Source organism: Macaca thibetana, chromosome 5 (assembly GCF_024542745.1).
Source record: "Macaca thibetana thibetana isolate TM-01 chromosome 5, ASM2454274v1, whole genome shotgun sequence".
Lineage (NCBI taxonomy): Eukaryota > Metazoa > Chordata > Mammalia > Primates > Cercopithecidae > Macaca > Macaca thibetana.
Genome location: NC_065582.1, coordinates 147,527,742 through 147,552,125, shown reverse-complemented (window position 1 = coordinate 147,552,125; position 24,384 = coordinate 147,527,742). Strand labels below are relative to the sequence as shown.

Below are 24,384 nucleotides of genomic sequence, written 5' to 3'. Positions count from 1 at the left end.
CCCCGTCTGTACTAAAAAAAAATACAAAACTTAGCCAGGCATGGTGGCACACGCATGTAGTCCCAGCTACTCGGGAGGCTGAGGCAGAAGAATTGCTTGAACCCAGAAAGTGGAGGTTGCAGTGAGCCAAGATCGTGCCACTGCACTACAGCCTGGGTGACAGAGTAAGACTCCATCTCAAAGAAAGAAAAAAAAAAGTTTCAGTAACCATTTTGAAAGTGAATTCCCAATCCATAAAACGTTGTTCTGCCATTTCTGTCTCATACTGTATCTTTCAAGATGACCCTGGAAAGCATGACCCACTATGCTACCTCTTTTTCCCATCCCAGAATTCTAGCTTAAAAAGCTAAGATTTATAATAATAATTACTGTTTTTAAGTTAGGTGATGTCTTGTGAAGGTTGAAAATCTTTTGACTTTCCGTTTTATATATAGCATTTTTATTACAAAAGTAATGCAACCTCATGATAGCTAATTTGAAAAATCACCAAAATATGTTAACATGAAAAGTTAGTCCAGGCCAGTCTGGCCAATGTGGCAAAACCCCATCTCTACTAAAAATACAAAAATTAGCAGCCATGGTGATGGGCGCCTGTAATCCCAGCTACTCGAGAGGCTGAGGCAGAGAGAATCGCTTGAACCCAGGAGGCGGAGGTTGCAGTCAGCCGAGATCGTGCCATTGCATCCCAACCTGGACAACACAGTGAGACTGTGTCTCAAAAAAAAAAAAAAAGTGGGTCCAGGACTGGGCACAGTGGCTCATGCTGGTAATCCCAGCACTTTGGGAGGCCGAGGCCAGTGGATCACTTTAGATCAGGAGACCAGCCTGGCCAACATGGTTAAACCCTATGTCTACTAAAAATACAAAATTAGTCAGGTGTGGTGGCACACACCTGTAATCCCAACTACTCGGGTAACTGAGGCAGGAGAATCACTTGAATCGGGAAGCAGAGGTTGCAGTGAGCTGAGATCGCACCATTGCACTCCAGCCTGGGCAACAAGAGGGAAACTCCGTCTCAAAAAAGAAAGTAAAAAAGAAAAGTGAGTCTAACTAATGCTTGACACCAGGAGTTCAAGACCAGCCTGGACAACAAAACAAGACCCCCATATCTACAAATTCATTTGTTTATTTTTCTTTTGGAGACGGTCTTTCACTGTGTCACCCAGGCTGGAGTGCAGTGGTGCCATCCTGGCTAACTGCAACCTTTACCTCCTGGGTTCAAGTGATTCTCGTACCTCAGCCTCCTGAATAGCTGGGATTACAGGCATGTGCCACCATAATTGACTAATTTTTGTATTTTTGATAGAGACAGAGTTTTGCCATGTTAGCCGGGCTGGTCTTGAACTCCTGGCCTCAAGTGATCTGCCCACCTCAGCCTCCCAAAGTGCTGGGATAACAGGCTTGAGCCACCACGCCTGGCCCATCTCTACAAATTTAAAAATAAAAAATTAGCTGGGTATGGTAGCATTGCATCACTGCACTCCAGCCTAGGCAGTAGAATGAGACCCAGTCTCTTTAAAAAAACAACAACTTTTTTAAATTAAAAAATAAAAATTAAAAAATTAAATTCATTTTTAAAAATCACTACAATGAATATTCTACTTAGTACATGTATCTTTAGCTACCTATGATAGTATTTCTGAAGAATATTTTCCTATAAGTTAGATTTCTAGGTTACAAAGTGTACTTTTCATTTTTGACATGGCTAAATTGCTGTTCAAAAGAAATTGTAGTGATTCACACACACTCCATGTATGATAGTGCCCCCTTCATTCTCAGCGAAGCTGAATGTTATCAGTTGTTTTATCTCTACCAATTCTGTAAGCAAATAAAGATATTTTATTTTATGTATATTTGATTATTGGTGAAGTTGAGCATGTTTTTATTTATTGGCCAATTGTATTTTGTTTCCACTTGTATTTTTTAATGAATTGTCTGATCATTTCCTTTGCTCATTTATCTCTTAGGTTTTTGACATTTTCTTTGTCTGGCTACATCAATTTTAGTTCATTCTTTATCTGCACCATCAAATACAGTAACCACTAGCCACATGTGTCTACTTAAATTATTTAAAGTTAAATAAAATTTAAAATTCAATTCCTCTGTTACACTAGCCGTATTTCAAATACTCAGTAGCTACCATATTGGACAGGGCAGATATAGAACATTTCTCTCATCACAGAAAATTTTACTAGACATGCTGCTTTAGATAAAATATAATCTGACATTATATCTTACTAGTAGAGATTAGTTATTTGGTGAGTTCTTTAGCTGTCTTTGGTATCTTTAATGAATTTAACAATTACTAAAGAAACAAAGTTTTTATGTTTAATCATGCCTCATAGAGAAATCTGCAATTTGATAAATGGTTTTCTTCTTAATTTTATTCATAGCATTTATGCTATATAGCCAGTATATTACTTCTTATATAAAATTTTATACCAAAAAGACATATGAGGGTGGCCGGGCACGGTGGCTTATGCCTGTAATCCCAGCATTTTGGAAGGCCAAGGCAGGCGGATCACGAGGTCAGGAGATCGAGACCATCTGGCTAGCACGGTGAAACCCCGTCTCTACTAAAAAATACAAAAAATTAGCCGGGCGTGGTCGTGGGCACATGTAGTCCCAGCTACTCGGGAGGCTGAGGCAGGAGAATGGCTTGAACCCAGGAGGCGGAGCTTGCAGTGAGCAGAGATCACGCCACTGCACTCCAGCCTGGGCAACAGAGCGAGACTCCGTCTCAAAAAAAAAAGAAAAGGAAAAGGTCAAGATATATGAGGGATAGTAAAAATTTGGTCTTAAGCATGAAGTTGATCTAGGCTTTCACAGAACAAAATATAATTTTGTAATAGCTGGTTTTTTTAAAAAAAAGACCCAAGTGTTATTTTAAAATCATGAGACTTCCCTGAAAAGATAAAAGTAAACCATAACCTTTGGACTCATTTTAGAGTTAAATTCATTGTTCTTTCTTAAACACATGGTGTTAAGTTAGAATCTGATTTGTTAGTATTTGCCTTGTGATTGCAGGAACATGATGAAGCTTGTCTGGCTGGAGTGGCCCAGATGTCCATAAGAATGGGAGACATACGTCGAGGGGTTAACCAAGCCCTCAAGCATCCCAGCAGGGTCCTTAAAAGAGACTGTGGAGCCATATTGGAGAATATGAAGGTCCTCTTTTGTCTGCATCAATATTCATATGGTCTTTTGTACATAATAACTTAGTATTTTAATAATCCTGTCTTATTTTAGCAATTTTCAGAAGCAGCCCAGCTGTATGAAAAAGGTCTCTACTATGACAAAGCAGCATCTGTTTACATCCGCTCTAAGAATTGGTAAGAGCTGCCTGCGGTTTGTTTCTGAACAGGATTGGAAATGAATGTGCCTCTGGGGTCTCCCCACTTGCCTCCTTGCAATGCTTTCTCCCTGTCCATTCTGTTCCCCTATCTAGACCTGCCCTTCATCTCTTTTGTTCTCCTTAGATAAGTTCATATTAATAGTTCTTTTTCCAAAGAATAGCACATTCTCCTGGTTTGGTGTGGAGAAATCCTTAGTAGGAAAAAACAAAAACCCCCTTGTCCTAACAGAGTTAATGGACTAACCATTTTCCTACCCTTGGGGGTGGGAGTGGAGTGGGTGTTAGGAGAAACAGCAATTAAATCAGCTTTTACCCATAGGAGCCAAGATTTTCTTTTTTTTTTTTTTTTTTTTTTTTTTTTTTTTCTTTGAGACAGAGTCTCACTCTGTTGCTCAGGCTGGAGCGCAGTGGCACGATCTCAGCTCACTGCAACCTCCACCTCCTGGGTTGTAGCAATTCTCTGCCTCAGCCTCCTGAGTAGCTGGGATTACAGACATGCCGCCACTATGCTTGGCTAATTTTTGTACTTTATTTTTCTAGTAGAGACAGGATTTCACCATGTTGTCCAGGCTGGTCTTGAACCCCTGAACTCAGGTGATCTGCCCGCCTCACCCTTCCAAAGTGCTGGGATTACAGGCTACTGCATCCTGCCAGGAACCAAGATTTTTGAAAGATAGTAATAACTGTTTTTTGCATCCTAAAACCTAACATTTGGTTATAGCAGGCTACTTTTGGAGTGAACATGGTACTCATATTGTTCTCCTGGACCTACTTTTCCAGGGCAAAAGTTGGTGATCTTCTGCCCCACGTTTCTTCTCCTAAGATCCATTTGCAGTATGCCAAAGCCAAGGAAGCAGATGGAAGGTTTGTACACTTTCTCAAATTTATACCGATTTAAAGTAATATAAGCCTTACAAATTAACCATTGATATTTGCAACCCTGTAAGAAAGGCAAAGTAGAGAAAGACAGAAAACACCTTTATTTAATCCTTTGTTGGCCTGAAGTGCCAGACTATTAAAATCCTCCTGTACCTCATATATCTCAGTGTTTCCTTTATATACTCAAATATAGATTAATATCTCTTTTTATTTGAGGGTTTTATAGTGGAAGTTGAAATTTTGATATAATATGGCATGAAAATAAAGTGATTGTTATTTTATTAAGGAGGATTATTATTGTATAAATCACAGATGCAGGGGGAAAAAAAAGTGAAGAAACATGAATTCCACACATACAGCTGCTTGCTGAAGCCACATAGGGCTGCTTGTTTAAGCTTGTTTAAGCTGCTTAACTATCCATTGCTATATTTTAACTGTATTTAAAAATTTATAACTCTATTGTAGTACAGTTAAAATATAGCAATGGATAGTTAATATCCTAAACATACAAAGATCTCCCACTACTTAATACAAGAAACTCAAAGACACTAATAGGAAAATGGGCTAAAGACAAGAACACAAGTGCCAGAGGAGGAAATACAATTATGAAATTGCATTTGATGTAAACATGAAAAGGTTCTACCTCACTAATAGTAATTAAATTAAGGCAACCTGCCATATTTGGAAATACTTATTTTAAACTAATAACCATGTTGTCAAAATATGCTTATATGTACACAACTAATAGAAATGTAACTTTTGGGCTGGGCATGGTGGCTTACACCTGGAATCCCTGCACTTTGGGAGGCCAAGGCAGGAGGATCACTTGAGGCCAGGAGTTTGAGGACAGCCTGGGCAACAGAGAGAGAGCCCATCTCTACAACAAGTTTAAAAATAAAAAAAAAAAAATTTTAAAGAAGTGTAACTTTCTATAGCCTCTGGAAATTAACTTGGAAATATCTACTAAGAAACTTTTAAAGGAGATTTAATACCCTGCACTTTTAGAAAAGTAGCTTTAGGAAATAGAGATATACACCGAATGTCTTGTTGAAATGGAGGGAGCTGAGAGCCGGTCAGGAACTGAAGAGGGGTCCTGAGCTCTATCTGGAGGTCAACACAAAGGTATGAGCTTTGTGACTGAGGATATGTAAAGGTTTTATATATCACCATGAAGCTGTATCTATAATTGTGAAAAAAAATCTACACTTTCTATGTTTTCTATATTACTATTATAATCTTCCTACTTAAAAGGAAAAAAAAAAAAGCAGTAAAATGTAAAAAAATATATGGCTTTGATTCAGATGGGAAAATACAATTTAATATTGATATTTTACTGCTCATTTATCAAATTCCTAAAAAGAGCATTTTAGTGGGATGGTTCCTGGTATTTTTCTGTTAAAGGAAAAAGAAGTTCAGGAAAAATAAGCAGTCACCATCAATAACATGAAAAAGTGTCCTAAACACTTATCAACATTTTCTCCCCAGATTGACAGTGTTAAAAAAAGTTTATCTGAGCTATGTTTTTACAGATACAAAGAAGCTGTTGTGGCTTATGAGAATGCAAAACAATGGCAAAGTGTAATCCGCATCTATCTGGATCACCTCAATAATCCTGAAAAAGCTGTCAGTATTGTTAGAGAGACCCAGTCTCCGGATGGAGCCAAAATGGTAGCCAGGTAACATAATACATTAATATTTTTGGACTTTCAAAAACTAACCATAAAAGTAAGCCTCCACCTTCTATCATCAAATATATTAATTCAAAAGGAATATTTAGTCTTTATTTTTTTTATCAGGTCTAAGTATTTAAATTCAAAGGCTGTTGTGGTCAGCAGACAAGAGTATGTCTTTCAAGTGTAAGCATATAATATAGAACTGCATGCTGGGTGTGGTGGCTCACACTTGTAATCCCAGCACTTTGGGAGACCAAGATGGATGGATCACCTGAGATCAGGAGTTCAAGACCAGCCTGGCCAACATGGTGAACCCCATCTCTACTGAAAATACAAAAAATTAGCTGGGTGTCGTGGTGCATGCCTGTAGTTCCAGCTACTTGGGAGGCTGAGGCAGGAAAATCGCTTGAACCCAGGAGGCGGAGGCTGCAGTGAGCCGAGATTGCGCCACTGCATTCCAGCCTGGGTGACAGAGTGAGACCCCATTTCAAAAAAAAAAGAACTGCAATTTATCTAATAAATTTTGATTTTTAAATGGTTTCCCCTGGTTGAAAAATTTTATAAATCACAAACTCATATAAGAGTCTAGCTAATTAAAGAAAGTACTTTGCTTCAGGTTTTTTCTACAGCTTGGTGACTATGGGTCTGCCATCCAGTTTCTTGTCATGTCCAAATGTAACAATGAAGCTTTCACACTGGCTCAGCAACACAACAAAATGGAAATCTATGCAGATATTATTGGTAAATATCATTTTTTCCCTAGTTCTCTTCAAGATGTTTATCATAAAAACACTTTGTCGCTTATGATCTAATTATCAGATTGGTATACATACAAGAATGCACTTGGTGTAAATGTTTATCATTTATACATAGACACACATGTATCTATGTTATGTGTTGGATTTGAAGATCCCTGCTACTTCAAGGTGAGATGGTATTGTTAAAAAGGACTATTTTAAAAAATTAAGGGTCTTTCTGTGTGAATTCCAAGAGAGGCTAGATTTCCCAAATCCTGCTATTTATCAGCCAGTAGTAAATCAAAGATTTCAAAATGAAGGTGATAGAAAATGCAGGATGATTTTTGAAAATGTAAATATTTTCATTTAAAAATCGAGTTACAAATGATGAAGAGTGATATACCCAAGATGTGTTTTTCAAAGATTTGGACAGTCCAAAGGAGAATTTGATATTCTGGGAATGCCTGCTTAGAGGTTTTCTTCTCATGTTTGCAATTATTTTTAGAAACTACTGAAATAATTTTCAAATTTTCATTTCATGGACCATACATAATGTTGTTTGTGTTTTGTTTTGTTTTATTGTGCTAAAATATATATAACATAAAATTTCCATTTAAAAGTGTACAATTTAGTACATTCATTCATGTTGTTATGTGGCCATCACCACTGTCCATCTCTAAAACTTTTTCATCATCCCAGACTTTCTCTGTACCCATTAAATAATAATTCCCCATTGCCCTCTTTTCTCTAGACCCTGGTAAGCACGATTTTACTTTCTGTATCTATGAATTTGACTATTCATGGTACCTCATATAAGTGGAATCATAAAATATTTGTTCTTTTGTGTTATTTTGTTTTTTATAATTCACCAAATGACCATAAGAATTGATGTTAGGATTCACAAGAAAATATTTATTTCAGTCTTCAAGGAAACAAATTAGGTAAAGCTTCTTGGGATGCTTTGGCTTCCCAAATGACTTCTTGTGAAGTCATTAAGATAATTAGAGAAAATAGAGTTAAAAAAAAAAAAAAAGGAAGTACAGATAGGCAACTTTAGAATTGCCAATGCTTAACTTGACAGATGACATTTCTGTCCTAATGTTACCACCACCATTTCACTAAAGCAATTTTTCTAAGTTTATAAGAACATGATTTATCTTATATCAGGTGTGTATATTAAGGGTGTGTGTGTGTGCCTCCTCCCACCTTCAAAACACACACATACTTTTGCCCACTTTGCTTTATGCCTTTCTCTTATAAACCTCCTTTTCCCCCAGCTGGAGGCACAGGGTGGTTGTTATACTTTAGTATTCTATTGGGCCCCAACTCCCATAGGTAAATGTAAACAATGAATTGGAATTCCAGCAGCTTTGGGGGTCCTTCTTCCTCTATGCTTAATGTATTTAAGCCCCAAGCCAAAGGAAAAACAGTCATATCTTTAACCAGCATCTACTGGCTACTCGAATGTCATCTTCCCTACTTGTCTGACAAATATACAGACTATTGTTTAAACCAGGCATTGCTGAGAGGGATGGATTCCATTTGTATTGCTAACAAAAACCTTATAATTTCCTCTCCTGGATCACATTTAGAGTTAAAAAAAAAGATGGAACAGAGTCAATATTTGGGGTAATTGTGATAGGTATGTTTTGTGACGAAAACAGACATTAATAATTACATTGATGTTTGCTGTTAGGAGTTTTTAATCACCTATTTTTAGATCACTCATTCTTAGATTTTATTTTCAGGTTAGCAATAAAGGGTAAACAAATTTTGCTCAGATATTTTACTCAGTAAACTTCTGTTATAGGTTCTGAAGACACTACTAATGAAGACTATCAAAGCATTGCCTTATACTTTGAAGGAGAAAAGAGATATCTTCAGGCTGGAAAATTCTTCTTGCTGTGTGGCCAATATTCACGAGTTAGTATTTGCCAAGAAAATATACACTGACTACGCAGGAATAATTGTAGGAAATATATGTAAATGCCAGTAACTCCCACTCAGATTTGAAATCTCAGAGCTAACTCTGAAATCTTCCTCTCCCTCCCACACCCAGTCACAGCCTTCCTTTGTAATACCTCTCACATCTGTCACTTTCATTCTAACTACCATCAACTCAGTCCAGGCCCACATGACCTTGCTTCTGATTATTGCAGTAGTTTCTTATTTTTCCTGTTTTTAGTTTATCCACCTTTAGAGTTTGTCATCCTTCACTTTGTTCCCCAAATAATAGTTGCTTTCATTGTTACAGAGTCCCTTGGCCTAAGGCAGGGGTTACAGTGTCCAAAGAAGGGACATGATAAGTGAAGCTATGGGGTAATGCTGTGCATTGTTCATGTGACAGGGTAGGGACTACTGAACGGCACATATCTTAAGAAGCCAGCTGTTGCTCACCTCCATAGAATTGTTGTTTTTTAGGAATCCAGGCCCTGTAGTGCCAGATCATATGATTTTTTCAAGAGAAACGGAAGCTTGGGGCTGCCAGTTTTGAAATATGTGCCCCAATATTTATAGAATACCTCACTGGCCAAAAAAAACATGTCTGTGTGTGAATTCAGCCTACAGGCCACCACCAATTTGTTGTTGCTGGCTCTTAGATAAAGTCCAAACTCCTTTGCTGGCACTTAAGAGAATTTCCATAGTTTGACCAACCAGCCAGAACTCCCTAATCTGGCACCCAGCTGTTTCCATAGAAGAGTCCCACACTCCTCTGACAGCCAGGACTTCATCCATCCTGTTCTCCATGTGGGTGCCTCTCTGCTCCCTACGCCACCTACCACAAACCTATTCGTCCTTCAAGTGACACCTTCAGGATCATCTCCATGCCAAACCATCTTTTCTTCCTCAGAGCACCTATAAAAGAAAGAAAAAAAAAACACTGACAATCCAGTCCATTTGTCTTTTTATAGTTGTAAATTTCTTCCTAAGTGTGGTGTTATGCTGTGCAGGAATTAGACAATTATGACTTAAAATATTTGGTCTCTTATATTATCATCGTATCACACAGATCTTCCTGGTAAGATTGTACATAACACAGAAAAGAGGGGCCGTGCCATACCATTCCTGGTATTCTCCACGGGATCTAGCGAAGTCCCACATTCATAGTAGCAGGTTGTCAGTAACTATTTGTTGAAAGAATAAATGAATGAAAATAATTAAATCTTCCTACTGAAAAGGGCACATTTTGCCTTTTCATTTCATCAGGACTAGATTCTTCAGAGGGTTAACTGGGTCCTTCCATTTTTTAAACTATACCCAGCTTTTAAGGATATATTTAAGATCCAACACTGTGCGAGCCCCTGGTTGAGATGAAGATACTTTCACAGACTGTAATTACTTTGTGTAAAAGCTGTGTGAAAGCTTTGTTTTCCCTAATGTGAAAATATTCTGAAAATGTTTAATTGCTATAATTCTCTTTTCAGGCACTTAAACACTTCCTGAAATGCCCAAGCTCAGAAGACAATGTGGCAATAGAAATGGCAATTGAAACTGTAAGTACACTTTGACTGAAACTTTCAAGAATGCCAATTTTTAAAAACACTTCTTGAAGAAAATTTTAAATATATGCAGAAGTAGACCAAACAGTATAACAAACCCCTACATACCCATCATGTAGCTTCAACAGCTGTCAGTGCATAGACAGCCTCATTGTATTCATACCCTCACCCTCTTTCCTGGGTGTTTTTTTTTTTTTTAAGTAAATCGCAGTCACCGTATCATTTCACTTGTGAATACAATATCACTGTCTAAAAGATAAGAAACTTTGGATTTTCTTTTAGGTGTAACTTGAGTACAGTAAAGTTCACAAATCCTAAGTGTACAACTGGATTAGTTTTTTCCTCTGTGCATACCTGTGTAACCCCCACCCAGATCAAGATATAGAACATTTCCAGCTACCGAAAGTCTCCCTCATGTCATCCCCCAGTCAATATCCCCCACCAAAGGTAACCACAATCACGCATGTGTACGCTTGCGTCCAGTTTCAGTCAGCATTATGTATGCAAATGTGTCCGTTTATGTTACAGCACATAGCAATAGGTCATTCTTTTTTTTCTTTTTTTTTTTTTTTGAGACAGAGTTTCGCTCTTTTGCCTAGGCAAGAGAGCTGTGGCGTGATCTCGGCTCACTGCAACGTCCAACTTCCAGTTTCAAGCGATTCTCCTGTCTCAGCCGCCCGAGTAGCTGGGATTACAGGTGCCTGCCACCATGCCCAGCTAGTTTTTGTATTTTTAGTAGAGATGGGGTTTCACCATGTTGGCCAGGCTGGTCTCGAACTCCTGACCTCGTGATCTGCCCACCTCAGCCTCCCAAAGTGCTGGGATTACAGGCATGAGCCACTGCGTCCAGCTCAGCAATAGGTCATTCTTCATTGCTGTGTAGTATTCTACTATATGACTGTACCACAGTTTATTTACCCCTTACTCTGTTAATGGACTTTTGAGTTGTCTCCAGTTTGCCCATATTATGAATAAAGCTGCCATAAAGCTGTTCATGTCTTTTGGTGAACAAAAGCCCTCAGTTTTACTGGGTATATATCCAGGAGTAGAATCATTAGGTCATAGTATTCTAAATACAGGTCTTTTTGTCAGATATATGTTGCAAAAATCTTCAAAGGCATGGCTTGCCTTTCTGTTCTCTTGATGAGCAGAAATTCTTAACTTTTAATAAAGTTCAACTCATGAGTCTTTTATAGTTAGTGCTTTTTGGTCCAATTAAGAAATTTTAAGCTGGGTGCAGTGGATCACTTGAGGTCAGGAGTTCAAGACCAGCCTGGCCAACATAGTGAAACCCCATCTCTACTAAAAATACAAAAATTAGCTGGGCATAGTGGCGGGCACCTGTAATCCCAGCTACTTTGGAGGCTGAAGCAGGAGAATCACTTGAACCTGGGAGGCAGAGATTGTAGTGGGCCGAGACTGTGCCATTGCCCTCCAGCCTGGGCAACAAGAACGAAACTTCATCTCAAAAAAAAAAAAAGAAAAGAAATCTCTGCCTATCCCATGGTCATGAAAATATTTCCCTTATGTTTTCTTCTAGTAGTTTGTTCTATCTGTCCCATTTAGGCTTATGCCCATCCCGAATTAATTAGGTATATGCTATAAGGTAGGGGTCAAGGATATTTCTTTTCAATGTGGATATCCTGTTGACCCAGCACCATTTATCAAAATACCATCTTTTCCACCACTGAATTGCCACAGAGCATTTGTCATAAATGAAATGACATGAAATTACCATGTAGTGTGAATCTGGTTTGGGATCTTCTAGTCTTTTCCTTTAGTCTGTCCTTGTACCAATACTCCATTGTCCTGATTACTGTATGTATTGTATATTATAATCTTTCTGTTTCTGTGGATTTGCCTATTCTAGACATTTCATATAAATGGAACCATATAATATGTGGCCTTTTGTGCCTGCTTCTCTCATTTAGCACCATGTTTTCAAGGCTCTTCCATGTTGTAGCACGTGACAAGAATTCATGCCTTCTTATGGCTGAATAATATTCCATGGTATGAATATACCACACATTGTTTATTCATCAGTTATTGGGCATTTGTTGCTTCTTCTTTTTGGCTATTATGAGTAATACTGCTATTAACATTTGTGTGCAAGTTTTCATGTGGACATGTGTTTTCATTTCTCTTAAGTGTATTACTCTTAAATGTATTAGGAGTGGAATTGCTAGGCCATATGTAAACCCTATGTTTAACATTTTGAGAAACCATCCAACTGTTTCCCAAAGCGGCTGACCACTTATATTCCAACAGGCACTGTGTGAGGGTTCCAGTTTTTCTAATAGCAATTCCTTGATATTGTCAACTATCTAGTTAGGGTTCGAATTTCTTCAACTCTTGCATAAATGCTTTCATACAGTTGGGTTAGTTCACCTCAGTATCAAGACAAGGCTCATGTATTACATTTAGTTTATATGGGCCTTAAGTCTCTTTTAATCTCCCTTCCCCTCCCTTCTCTCCTTTTCTCTCTCTCTCTCTTCAACTCTATCTATATCTCCTAAACACCGCCCGCACACGCATACTTGCTATTTATTTGTTAAGAAAATGGGTCATTTATCCTGAGGAATTTCTGATATTTTGATTTAGCTAATTACATCCTTGTGGTATAATTACCCTGTATTTCCCACTCACTAGTAGTTAAATCTAGATACTTGATCAGATATAGATGACATTTCTGTAAAAGCAACTTCATAGATGGTACCGTGTACTTCCTATTATCATCACAGCAGTAGGGCCGTATCTTTTTTTTTTTTCTGTTTTGTTTTGTTTTTTTTTTTTGAGACAGAGTCTCACTTTGTCACCCAAGCTGGAGTTCAGTGGTGCAATCTTAGCTCACCGCAACCTCTGCCTCCTGGGTTCAAGTGATTCTCCTGCCTCAGCCTCCCCAATAGCTGAGATTACAGATGTGTGCTACCATACCCAACTAATTTTTTTGTATTTTTAGTAGAGACAGTGTTTCACCATGTTGGGCAGGCTGGTCTCAAAATCCTAACCTCAAATGCTCTGCCCACCTTGGCCTCCCAAAGTGCTGGGATTAAAGGCATGAGCCACCACACCCAGCCTAGTAGGGCCATATCTTAAATCATACTTGGGCTGCCATAACAAAATACCATAGTCTGGGTGACTTCGGGAGTTTGAGAAGTCAAGATCAAGGTGCTGGTAATTTGGTTCCTGATGAGGGCTCTCTTCCTGACTTGCAGACAGCAGCCTTCTCACTGTGTCCTCACGTGGCCTTTCCTATACATGTATGCAAGGAAAGAGATTTCTCTCCCTTCCTCTTAAGGCTACAATCTAATCTTAATTACCTCCCAGAGGCTCCATTACCAAATACCATTACATAAAGGTTGGGGCTTTAACAGATGAATTTGGGGTATGTGGGGGACACAAACACTCAGTTCATAGTAGCCCATATTTTTGTGGTCTTTTTTTGTTGTTGTTGTTGCCCTGGCTGGAGTGCAGTGGCATGATCTTGGTTCACTGCAAACCCCACCTCCTGGGTTCAAGTGATTCTCCTGCCTCAACCTCCTGAGTAGTTGGGACTACAGGTGCCCACCCAGCTCCTATGGTTAAAAAAATGAACCACAGCGGGCTATTTTTTTTTTTTTTTTTTTCTATTTTTTAGTAGAGACGGATGTTATACCATGTTGGCCAGGCTGTTCTCAAACTCCTGACCTCCAGTGATCCATGCACCTTGGCCTCCGAAAGTGTTGGAATTACAGGGGAGAGCCACCGCACCCAGCCTGGTCTCTCTTTTTATGGTGTTAAGATTGATTATTGGGTGTAGGTGTGGTCAACCTGATCAATCTGTGATAAGCTTTCCCATCAACTTGTCACCTAATGATTTCAGCAACCATTGATGATTATTACTTAGATCGGGGTATCCAATCTTTTGACTTCCCTGGGCCACATTGGAAGAAGAAGAAGACTTGCCTTTAATTAATAAGTCCAGAAGGACTCTGATTTGGGTAGTTCAAGTGTCCATTGCAAGATTAATCAACTGGTGGCCACAGGGATGGAATATCATGCCTGGGCAAATTGGGTCAAATTCCCACCACTAGACAAAGTTCAGTAGCCATGGAGATGGGGTCTCTTAAGACATGGAATTTCCACTGAAACTCCATGGTTGAAGTGAAGCAGAAGCATCTCTCAGAAGAGTTGAAGGAATGAGTATTAGACAAAATTACGGATGTCCCTTGCAGCTGTCAAATTTCTCTCCTTTCATTAGTATTCTGTAATCCCACAATACTTCCTCAATGTTGTATTTCTAATGGATTTTGTTAAATTTTATTAAGGTCAAGGACATGTAGTCAGTAAAACCAACATATTTGTACTTATTGCTGGGATTACTTCATTCAGACAAGTCCATTCTGAAATTTACTACTGGATTTTTTTTCAGGTGCAGCTGCAAATCATTTTATTCTTAAGCTGCAAAACCTCTCGTGGTTCCCCATTGCCTCCACAATTTATTCCCAAATTATCCTTCATGGATCATAAAATCTTAGAAATACCTGGAAGTGAACCAGTCTAACCTCCTTCATTTTACTGATGGGGAAACCGAGGTATCAGAAGATGATATGACTAACCTACAGACACCCAAATAGAAAGTAATCGATATGGGACTAAAACCAACGCTTTCTTTCCTTCCCACTTACCTCTTACACTCCTCTAGGTCAGCAGCCTGTGCTACAACTAAATTGGCCACTTTTTTTTTTTTTTTACCCCCTTTTGAGACAGGGTCTCTGTCTGTTGCCCAGGTGGCATGATCACAGCTCACTGCAGCCTCGCCCTCCTGGGTTCAAGCAATTCTCCCACCTTAGCCACCCAAGTAGCTGGGACTACAGACATGCCACCACACCTGGCTAATTTTATATTTTTTGTAGAGATGGGTTTTTGCTGTGTTGTCCTGGCTGGTCTTGAACTCCTAGGCTCAAGTGATCCTCCCACCTTGGCCTCCCAAAGTGCTGTGATTACATGTGTGAGCACAGTGGCCAGCCTTAAACTGCCCTCTTTTATTTGAATAGTTCAGGGTTCCCCTTCCTTCGTTCCTTCACTCTTGCGCCTTACACCTAAAACACCCCTACCCCTGCACCTCTGCCTCTCATACTCCTACCCAATAAGCCTTTCCTAAACTGTCCTCGAGATGACATTTCACCCTCCCTAGAATGGTCTAAGTACTTTGAACGTCACTTACCGCTATAGTAACTCCCTTCAGATTTACAAGCTCCTCAAGGTCCAGAACCCATCTCTTCATAGAGTGTTCAGCGCGTGGCAGCCACTCAATTAATATTTGTTGAATCGAGCACATGTTGGTCCCTAGCTCAGTGAAAACAGGTGATAACAAGTTTCCTTCCCAGTCTTCCATTTCTTTCTTTCTTTCTTTCTCGGGGACCTTCCCCTGGGAGAAAAAAAAAAATCACTTTTACTCATGACTTGCATTTTCTCACAATGTGCGCGCTCTTTCACCTGCTGATTCGCAGCCAGAAGCCACACCCCTGAATTATCGGGTTCACCGTCAAAATGCTTGTGCTTCACCCACCCCCACCCCTCCCCATCCTCGACACCTCAAGGCTTTGAAACACCTCCTTGGTTTATGGAGGGGGAAGGGAAGTATGAGACCCCTCACTGGGAGATGATGGGGAAGGTGGGGCTCACTGGTGTCCCTCAGGTGAGTTGGGAGAGTCCTCCTTACCTCCTTGCACTCAGCTTCTGCCTTCCCCACTCCATGAACTTGCTTGAAAAGGTCCCCACAGATCTCTCACTTGCTAAATATAGAAGTCTCGTGTCAGTCTTCACCCTACTCCATGTTACAGCAACATTTTACCCTATTATACTACATCTTTCTGGACGTTTTTCCCCTCAGAACACTGCATCTTCTGTTCTCCACTTCCTTCTCAGATGGTCCCTTCTCAGCCTCCTTCCCTGGCCCCTCTGCCCCTTCAATGCAAGCGCCCCTCAGCATTCCATCCACACCCTGCCATGAGTTGCCTTTGCCTGGCCGCATCTATTCCCTGCTGGCTCTCCTGTCTGCCTGTCTGTCCTGACACTTCGAGTATGCTCCACTCTCCCTGGGGACAGCTGCCATTATTGTGGTGACAAAAACAATAGGGACAGCCGGGCATGGTGGCTCACAGCTGTAATCCCAGCACTTTGGGAGGGCGAGTTGGGCGGATCACCTGAGGTCGGGAGTTCGAGACCAGCCTGACCAATGTGGAGAAACCCCATCTCTACTAAAAATATAAAATTAGCCGGGAGTAGTGGCATATGCCTGTAATCCCAGCTACTCAGGAGGCTGAGGCAGGAGAATCACTTGAACCTGGGATGCGGAGGTTGTGGCGAGCAGAGATCACGCCATTGCACTCCAGCCTAGGCAACAAGAATGAAACTCCCGTCTAAAAAAAGAAAAAAATAGGGACACCTATCGAGTGCTGACCCTGCCAGTGGGGTGGCCACATTTTGCATACGTAATAGTGAAAATTACTCAGTGCTTCTCTGAAATTTAACATTAACTGGGAATGCTGTATTTTTGTTGTCTGTATTTGACAATCCTGTCTACTTGGCACCTGTTCAAGCCGCGTACGTGTATTGACTTATTTAATCCTCACAGCAGTTCTGTGAGTTAGGTGCTATTACTGCCCACGTTGAGGCCCCAAGAGTAACCTGCCCAAGATCACACAGGTCTCAAGTAGTGTCACTCAATTGACCCCCAGCAGGCTGGCTCCAGAGCCTTTGCTTTAACCATTTCTCTGTCCTGGCTTATTCACCCAAAGCCATCCACAGAAGCCATCAAGAGAACAAGCTCTATCATTTATGTCCCAACATCCCTGTTTTACCGAAGTGGCAAGAGCAGAGGTGACACAGATTGGTGAAAGCCTAGCTTTTGCCCTGACGGTGACCACAGGCAGGGCAGTGTGCAGAAATCCTGCAGCCTGAGAGCCTCTGCACCTGCAGGTTCAGGGCCATCTCTCTCTTACTCAAGTCTGCTGATTGCACCCTTCCTGTACCGGACAGATAACTTGCAGACTTGTCCTCATACCTCCCCTGAGGTGTAGCAAGCAAGGCCATGTGTTGCTGAGTCCCTAGTGATCATTTCCTCCATTGTCTGGTGGTTTTCTCATGGTAATGTCATTACCATGACAAGACTGTTCAGTGTTCCTTCCCCTAAGTTGAGCTCCAGGTGTGTTTTTGGCTCACTCCTTTTTAATAGACACAGAAGTCTGAAGCCTCCTAATTTTGTCAGTAATTCCCTAGTGCTCCCCCTAAATTCCTGACCTCACACATTCTGTTCCTATTAAACTCATACATGCCCATCCTACAATGTGGTACATAATTTTTCCGGTTCAACGCCACCCAATACTTCAATGATTTAACTCACCTTTATGGAGATGAATTTTTTTTCTTCTTTTTTTTTGAGACAAAGTCTCACGCCATCGCCCAGGCTGGAGTGCAAGGGCACGATCTCGGCTCACTGCAACCTTCGCCTACCAGGCTCAAGCCGATTCTCATGCCTCAGCCTCCCAAGTAGCTGAGATTACAAGCATGCACTACCACACCCAGCTAATTTTTGTATTTTTAGGAGAGACAGGGTCTCATCATGTTGGCCAGACTGGTCTTGAACTCCTGGCCTCAAGTGATCCACCCGCCTCAGCCTCCCACAGTGCTGGGATTACAGGCGTGAGCCACCGTGCCGGGCCTGGAGATGACTTTTAAGTAAAGATTTCTAAGCCAGCCTTCTCTCCAGAGCCGCACCCACATTTCAGCTGCTTGCCTTTATCCAGGCTTCTCTGGCTGGGACCCTCACTTCTTTACACTTTTGATGACGTGTAGTTGTGCTCAAGACCTTTTCCTCAGGGAGCCGCTGCAGAGGAGGGCACCTGGAATGATATCGTTGTGTCAGCGCTTGTGCTTAAGATGCTGTCCTCAAGGTGTCATAGTCATTTATCTTAAAGTTTTTATTAAAACATCCAAGGGCCGAGCACGGTGGCTCACGCCTGTAATCTCAGCACTTTGGGAGGCTGAGGTGAGCAGATCATGAGGTCAGGAGATCAAGACCATCCTGGCCAACATGGTGAAACCCCCGTCTCTGCTAAAAATACAAAAATTAGCTGGGTGTGGTGGCGCATGCTTGTAGTCCCAGCTACACAAGAGGCTGAGGCAGGAGAATCGCTTGAACCCAAGAGGAGGAGATCGCAGTGAGCCGAGATCGTGCCACTGCACTCCAGCCTGGCAACAGAGCGAGACTCCATCTCAAAAAATAGTAATAACAAATAAATAAATAAATAAATCCAAGAAGTACATTCTCTGTGCATGTGAAAGAAAATATGGTATTTTGATACAGCAGCTAAGAAAAGCTATAGCGTCTAAGGATAGATTTTTATTAATGGAGAATCTAGCAACAAATGAAGAAAGGCCCTGATCCTATGTCATATTTCAGGCACTTTACTATAGATACTATTAATGTTTTTTATTCCATCTCCCTAAGCAGAAGATTGTCTTTTTCTCCAGTGTTGCTCGATTTAAGATGGTGAATTTGCTGGGTCTTCCTCTCTTATTAAACAGGTTGGTCAGGCCAAAGATGAACTGCTGACCAATCAGCTGATAGACCACCTCTTGGGGGAAAACGATGGCATGCCTAAGGTACTGAACACGTGGGCTTCGTGTGCGTCCTCAGATCCCAGTTACAGTTTGATTCTGCCTGTTTTTACCCATCATGCTTTTACAACATAGACGTGAAAAATTTTCTCCCTGCCAGTAGTGTAGATAATCTAGACCAGGAGTGTCCAATCTTTTTGCTTCCCTGGGTCACATTGGAAGAAGAAGAATTGTCTTGGGCCACACATAAAATACACTAACAATAGCTGATGAACTAAAAAAAAAAAAAAAATCACAAAAAAAAGTCGTACTGTTTTTAAAAAGTTTACAAATTTGTGTTGGACTGCATTCAAAGCTGTCCAGGGCCACATGTGGCCTGCAGGCCATGGCTAGAGCAAGCTTGATCTAGACAGACCCTGCGTTTTGGAGGATAATGTATATTTACTCTTTAAAATTGGCTTTGTCACCTGTGAGATAGCCATGCCCCTCTAGATAACAATCCTCACCACATGCAATTTTTCTCAAATGTTATAATTTTGTTTACTAGAATAAACTATGAAAAAAGATCACTGACATTGAAACGATGACCTAGCACTCATCTCTAAAACTCAGAGTGTGCTTTGTTTACATTCCCAAAATTATGGAAATTAACAAAAATCAGATTAAGCATAAAGGTAGTTCTCTATAACATAAAATAGAAATAAATTGGCCAGGTGCGGTGGCTCATGCCTGTAATCCCAGCACTTTGGGAGGCAAAGGCGGGTGGATCACTTGAGGTCAGGAGTTGGAGACTAGCCTGGCCAACATGGCGAAACCCCGTCTCTACAAAAAATACAAAAATTAGCCAGGCGTGGTGGCACACGCCTGTAGTCCTAGCTACTCAGGAGGCTGAGGCAAGAGAATTGCTTGAACTCAGGAGGCAGAGGTTGCAGTGAACTGAGAGATTATGCCACTGCACTCCAGCCTGGGCAACAGAGTGAGACTCCATCTCAAAAAGAAAAAGTAAGAAAGAAATCATTACAAGCATATTTTCAAAATATGTGACTCACTGTAGCTTCCTACAGAATGTCCATCTTCTCCCAGTCCTGGTGAGGAGAGACTCACATACCTTTGAGAATGCCCCAGACCTCCTTCTTCCCCTTTGCTTTATGTTCAAGGACATTTGCTGGTGAAGAACTCAAGTCACTGATTGGAAGCAAGGGCAATAGCATGTCACCGCTGGAGAGGACTGTAGTGGTCCCCGAGTCCATTTTCTGCATCTTACAGATAAAGCCACAGAGACCCAGAGCAGCTCAGTTAACTCATCAAAGGATACAGGCCCTTCAGCTGCTTCAGCCACCTCCCGTGGTGTCCACTTACTCTAATAATCTGAAAACCAGCATCAGATGCTCGCAGCTGTCTAAAGTTGGAATAGGAATGGAAAATGGCCAAAGGCCAAAGAAAATTTTATAGGTCAGAGAAAATTGATATGCATATAAAAATTATTGAAAGTTTGCAAAATTCATGTGTCATGTAAGAATATCGTTTGTTTCCAAGCACATGAGAAATGGTCTGTGGACTAGGGTCAGGAATACAGACTCAGATTCTGTGGTTCAAATCCTGGCTGGCCCCCTCCTGTTGTTTCAGCTTCTCATCGGTGAAATCAGGATAACAATAGTGCCTTCTTCTCAGGGTGGGTATGAGGATTTAAATGCATTAGTATTTCTCAAGTACTTAGAATACCACCTGGCCATATTGAGCTCTGAATAAATGTTTAATAAATAAACTAATTCTTTATTCATTGAGTTTTTTAAAGCAGTATCAATTCTCAGTTACTGGCAGATGAATGTGATTCTAACTGAAATACAAAATTTAATCTCCCCTTAGCTAACGAAGAAACTAATGTTTCTATAATGGTTTATATGTCAGGATGCCAAGTACCTGTTCCGCTTGTACATGGCTCTGAAGCAATACCGAGAAGCTGCCCAGACTGCCATCATCATTGCCAGAGAAGAGCAGTCTGCAGGTGGGTCCATGATACATACGTGTTACTCCCCAAACAGGCAGCAGAATCAAGCCCCAGCCCCTTTTCTGTGTAGGAAAGAGTAGCCCCTACATTCCTAACATGGGCTTGCTTTGTACCCAAAAGACTAAAGAGATGACCATATCTAGGTTTCAGAGGGGTTAAACAACGTACTGTCCCAGGAGACTGTATAAATGTAAGAGACTAAGACCGTCTCTTATCAAGTGCTATTTCCTCTCCTCCCCCACAGCCTCAGAGTTTCTGCCTCATGAATGATGTCTCCTGTCACCCCTCCAGCCCACAACCCCCTTCCTACAGACTCATGGCATTTTCTTCCATTCCCTGTGTTTGGCCTTAACAATATGAGACATTAGGCAATGGAGGGTAATGATGCGGTGCTGTTATGGACCTAGTTCTTTTTTTTTTTTTTTTTTTTTTTTTTTTGAGACGGAGTCTCGCTCTGTCACCCGGGCTAGAGTGCAGTGGCGCGATCTCAGCTCACTGCAAGCTCCACCTCCCGGGTTCACGCCATTCTCCTGCCTCAGCCTCCCAAGTAGCTGGGACTACAGGCGCCTGCCACCACGCCCGGCTAATTTTTTTTTGTATTTTTTAGTAGAGACAGGGTTTCACCATGTTAGCCAGGATGGTCTTGATCTCCTGACCTCGTGATCCACCCGTCTCGGCCTCCCAAAGTGCTGGGATTACAGGCTTGAGCCACCGCGCCCAGCAGACCTAGTTCTTGATAATATGCAGAGACTGTTGATAGACTCTTCAGGATGGTCCTGCTCACATGTGCTGTCTGTACTTATTGAGTGACAGAATTAGTCTGATATCTTCATTAATTTTTGTGAGCTGATCTTAAATCTTTATAGATGTGGACACAGTTTTGGAAAATATGCAGTCAAATAAATCATTACTTTTTTCAGCTTACATTGATCTAACAACACCTTCTTCCTGTCAGATGCGTACTAGAAGCTCAGGATACAGAGAGAACTGAGCCACAGTTCAGCCCTCAAGGTCATAATTTGATGGGAGAGACAGAAAGTAAATTCAGAATTGTTGGACAGGGTGACAAGTGCCAGACTAGAAAGAGAAATAGGCTGAAAAGGCACAATTAAAATAAGAGCGACTGCTGGGTTACCCACAGCATCCTGAAGGTTGGAGTAGGGAGAGTTGGAGGATGGAGACAAGAGAAGGCAATGAAAGCTTTGGCTGAGTTTTAAAAGGATGGGGGAGCAGGAGACAGGGGGAGTGGGAGGTGCTGGGAGCCAAAGTGCTGGGATGTGGGGAAATGGGGGTGTGGGGAAGTGCTGGGATCAGGAAAACTGCTGGCAAGGCTGGAGAAGGAAGGGAGGGAAAATCAGGCCAGAAAGGAGCGTGGAGGCCAATCCTGAAGGGCACGAGTCCTCTGCTCAGGAATTTGCACTTACAGGCGTGAGTGGCGCCATTGGAGGGTTTTATGCAGGGGTGTGACCTTGAGGTGTCTGAGTGTGGATGAAGGCTTGAGGGTTTTCAAAGCATACTCTGACATCAGATGTGGGCCCAGAGCAATCCTGATGAGCACTACTGCAGAAGGAGATGGTGAGAAGCTTTCACAGTGGGCATGGGAAGGGAGGCTGGAATTGGGAGACTGAGAGACTCAGAACTCCATGGCCTGGTGGACTTCAGGGCCAGGGGGGTGCCTTGAGGAAGAGTAAGACATCAAGGAGGACACCACCATTTTTCACCAGAGGGACTGGCTAGGTGTTCATAACATCAATTAAAATAGGAACTATGGCTGGGTGCATTGGCTCACGCCTGTAATCCCACCACTTTGGGAGGCTGAGGAGGGTGGATTTCTTGAGCCTAGGAGTTTGAGACCAGCCTGGGCAACATGGTGAAAACCTTGTCTCTACAAAAAACACAAAAATTAGCCAGGCATGGGAGGATCACTTCAGCTCAGGAGGCAGAGGTTGCAGTGAACAGAGATTGTGCCCCTGCACTCCAGCCTTGGTGACAGAGCGAGACACTGTCTCTGATAGACAGACAGACAGACAGACAGATAGATAGGAAATCTGCTGAGTTGCTTTGAATAAGACATTATTAAGCGATTACGAATAACAAGATTAACAAAATCCACTTGTAAGATGGGGGTCCATAGAACGTCCTCAAATTTCACCCTTTGCAGTAATGTAGTTTTACCACCTTTTTTCAAGGCAACTACCGGAATGCACACGATGTTCTCTTCAGTATGTACGCAGAACTGAAATCCCAGAAGATCAAAATTCCCTCCGAGATGGCCACCAACCTCATGATTCTGCACAGCTATATACTAGTGAAGGTGAGGCCCATGGAGTGACTTGGGACATAACCTGCCAGGTGTTTGTCCCCCATTGAGATTTTCTCCAGGCATTTTCCATTGGATTAGAGTGATTGCCTAGATCTCTGTATTGTTAAGTAACAAAACAAGATACAGAACCCTTCTACAATACGCTGCCTTGTGTGGAATGAGGCACGGGGCAGGAGGCACAGCACCAACTCCAGTGTGGGGACAGGGAGACGAGGGGGACCAGGCTTCCCCATGTGCATCTTCTTATAGTGTGGTGTGTTGTTTTGTTTTGTTTTTGAGATGGAGTCTTGCTCTGTCGCCCAGGCAGTGGCACGGTGTTGGCTCACTGCAACATCTGCCTCCCAGGTTCAAGCAATTCTCCTGCCTCAGCCTCCCGAGTAGCTGGGATTACAGGCACACACCACCACACCCAGCTAATTTTTTTGTATTTTTAGTAGAGATGGAGTTTCACTATGTTGGCCAAGCCGGTTTCAAACTCCTGACCTCCCAAAGTGCTGGGATTACAGATGGGAACCACCATGCCCTGCTTTCTTATATTGTTTTGATTTTGAAACATATAAATGTATTACCTGTGCCAGAAAAATAGATTTACTTAAAACATCTTTGTTCATCCGAAACTTGTTATTTATTTTGTGAGTGGATTTCATAAAATTCCACTGCTTTTTAAATATTGTTTAGTTTTCATCCAAATGTAAAAATAATACATGTTCACTAAGGAAGTGTAAAGAACATCAAAAAGAATTTTTTAAAAATTCATCCTTTAAGTCCACCGTCCAGATATAACAATTGTTAACACTGTGTTGTATATATTCTTTGTACTTCTATAAATGCATGTTTTTTACCAAATTGGGATTATGTTTAGTTGTGTATATTGTTTTTGAAATCAGTAATTATCAATACAAACAAAAATAGATCCTGCAAACATCAAGTACTTGTATGTATAATTTACATAAATGAGGCTGGGCATGGTGGCTCACACATGTAATCCTAGTACTTTGGGAGGACGAGGGAGGAGAATCATTTAAGCCCAGGAGTTTGAGGCTGCACTGAGCTACAGTCACACCATGGCACTCCAGCCTGGGCAACAGAGCGAGACCTCAACTCTAGAAAAAAGACACAATACAACTTACATAAATGTCACATATATTCATGTGTACATTTATATCTATACATATCTCTGTAAAGATACAGGCAGATCCAACTGACATATTTTTTCAAATGTTCATTGATGTCACAGTACATCTTTTCATATTAATGCTAAATTGGTTCTCTGACCTGTCCACAAGAGCAGTCATGTTATGAATG

At 41.3% G+C, this 24,384-nt stretch overlaps 1 protein-coding gene across 3 annotated transcripts in view; it reads left to right on the top strand.

The window, feature by feature from the left end:
• The window catches only part of WDR19 (WD repeat domain 19), a 94,122-nt gene that overhangs the window by 55,320 nt on the left and 14,418 nt on the right, over window positions 1–24,384 (top strand). For all 3 annotated transcript variants that reach the window (XM_050790331.1, XM_050790332.1, XM_050790333.1), the window contains 10 exons: window positions 3,028–3,168; window positions 3,250–3,332; window positions 4,136–4,219; window positions 5,764–5,910; window positions 6,524–6,648; window positions 8,455–8,567; window positions 10,070–10,138; window positions 18,716–18,793; window positions 20,657–20,753; window positions 22,946–23,070. In XM_050790331.1, the coding sequence (XP_050646288.1) occupies window positions 3,028–3,168; window positions 3,250–3,332; window positions 4,136–4,219; window positions 5,764–5,910; window positions 6,524–6,648; window positions 8,455–8,567; window positions 10,070–10,138; window positions 18,716–18,793; window positions 20,657–20,753; window positions 22,946–23,070 (1,062 nt within the window). The remainder of the gene's footprint in view (window positions 1–3,027; window positions 3,169–3,249; window positions 3,333–4,135; window positions 4,220–5,763; window positions 5,911–6,523; window positions 6,649–8,454; window positions 8,568–10,069; window positions 10,139–18,715; window positions 18,794–20,656; window positions 20,754–22,945; window positions 23,071–24,384) is intronic.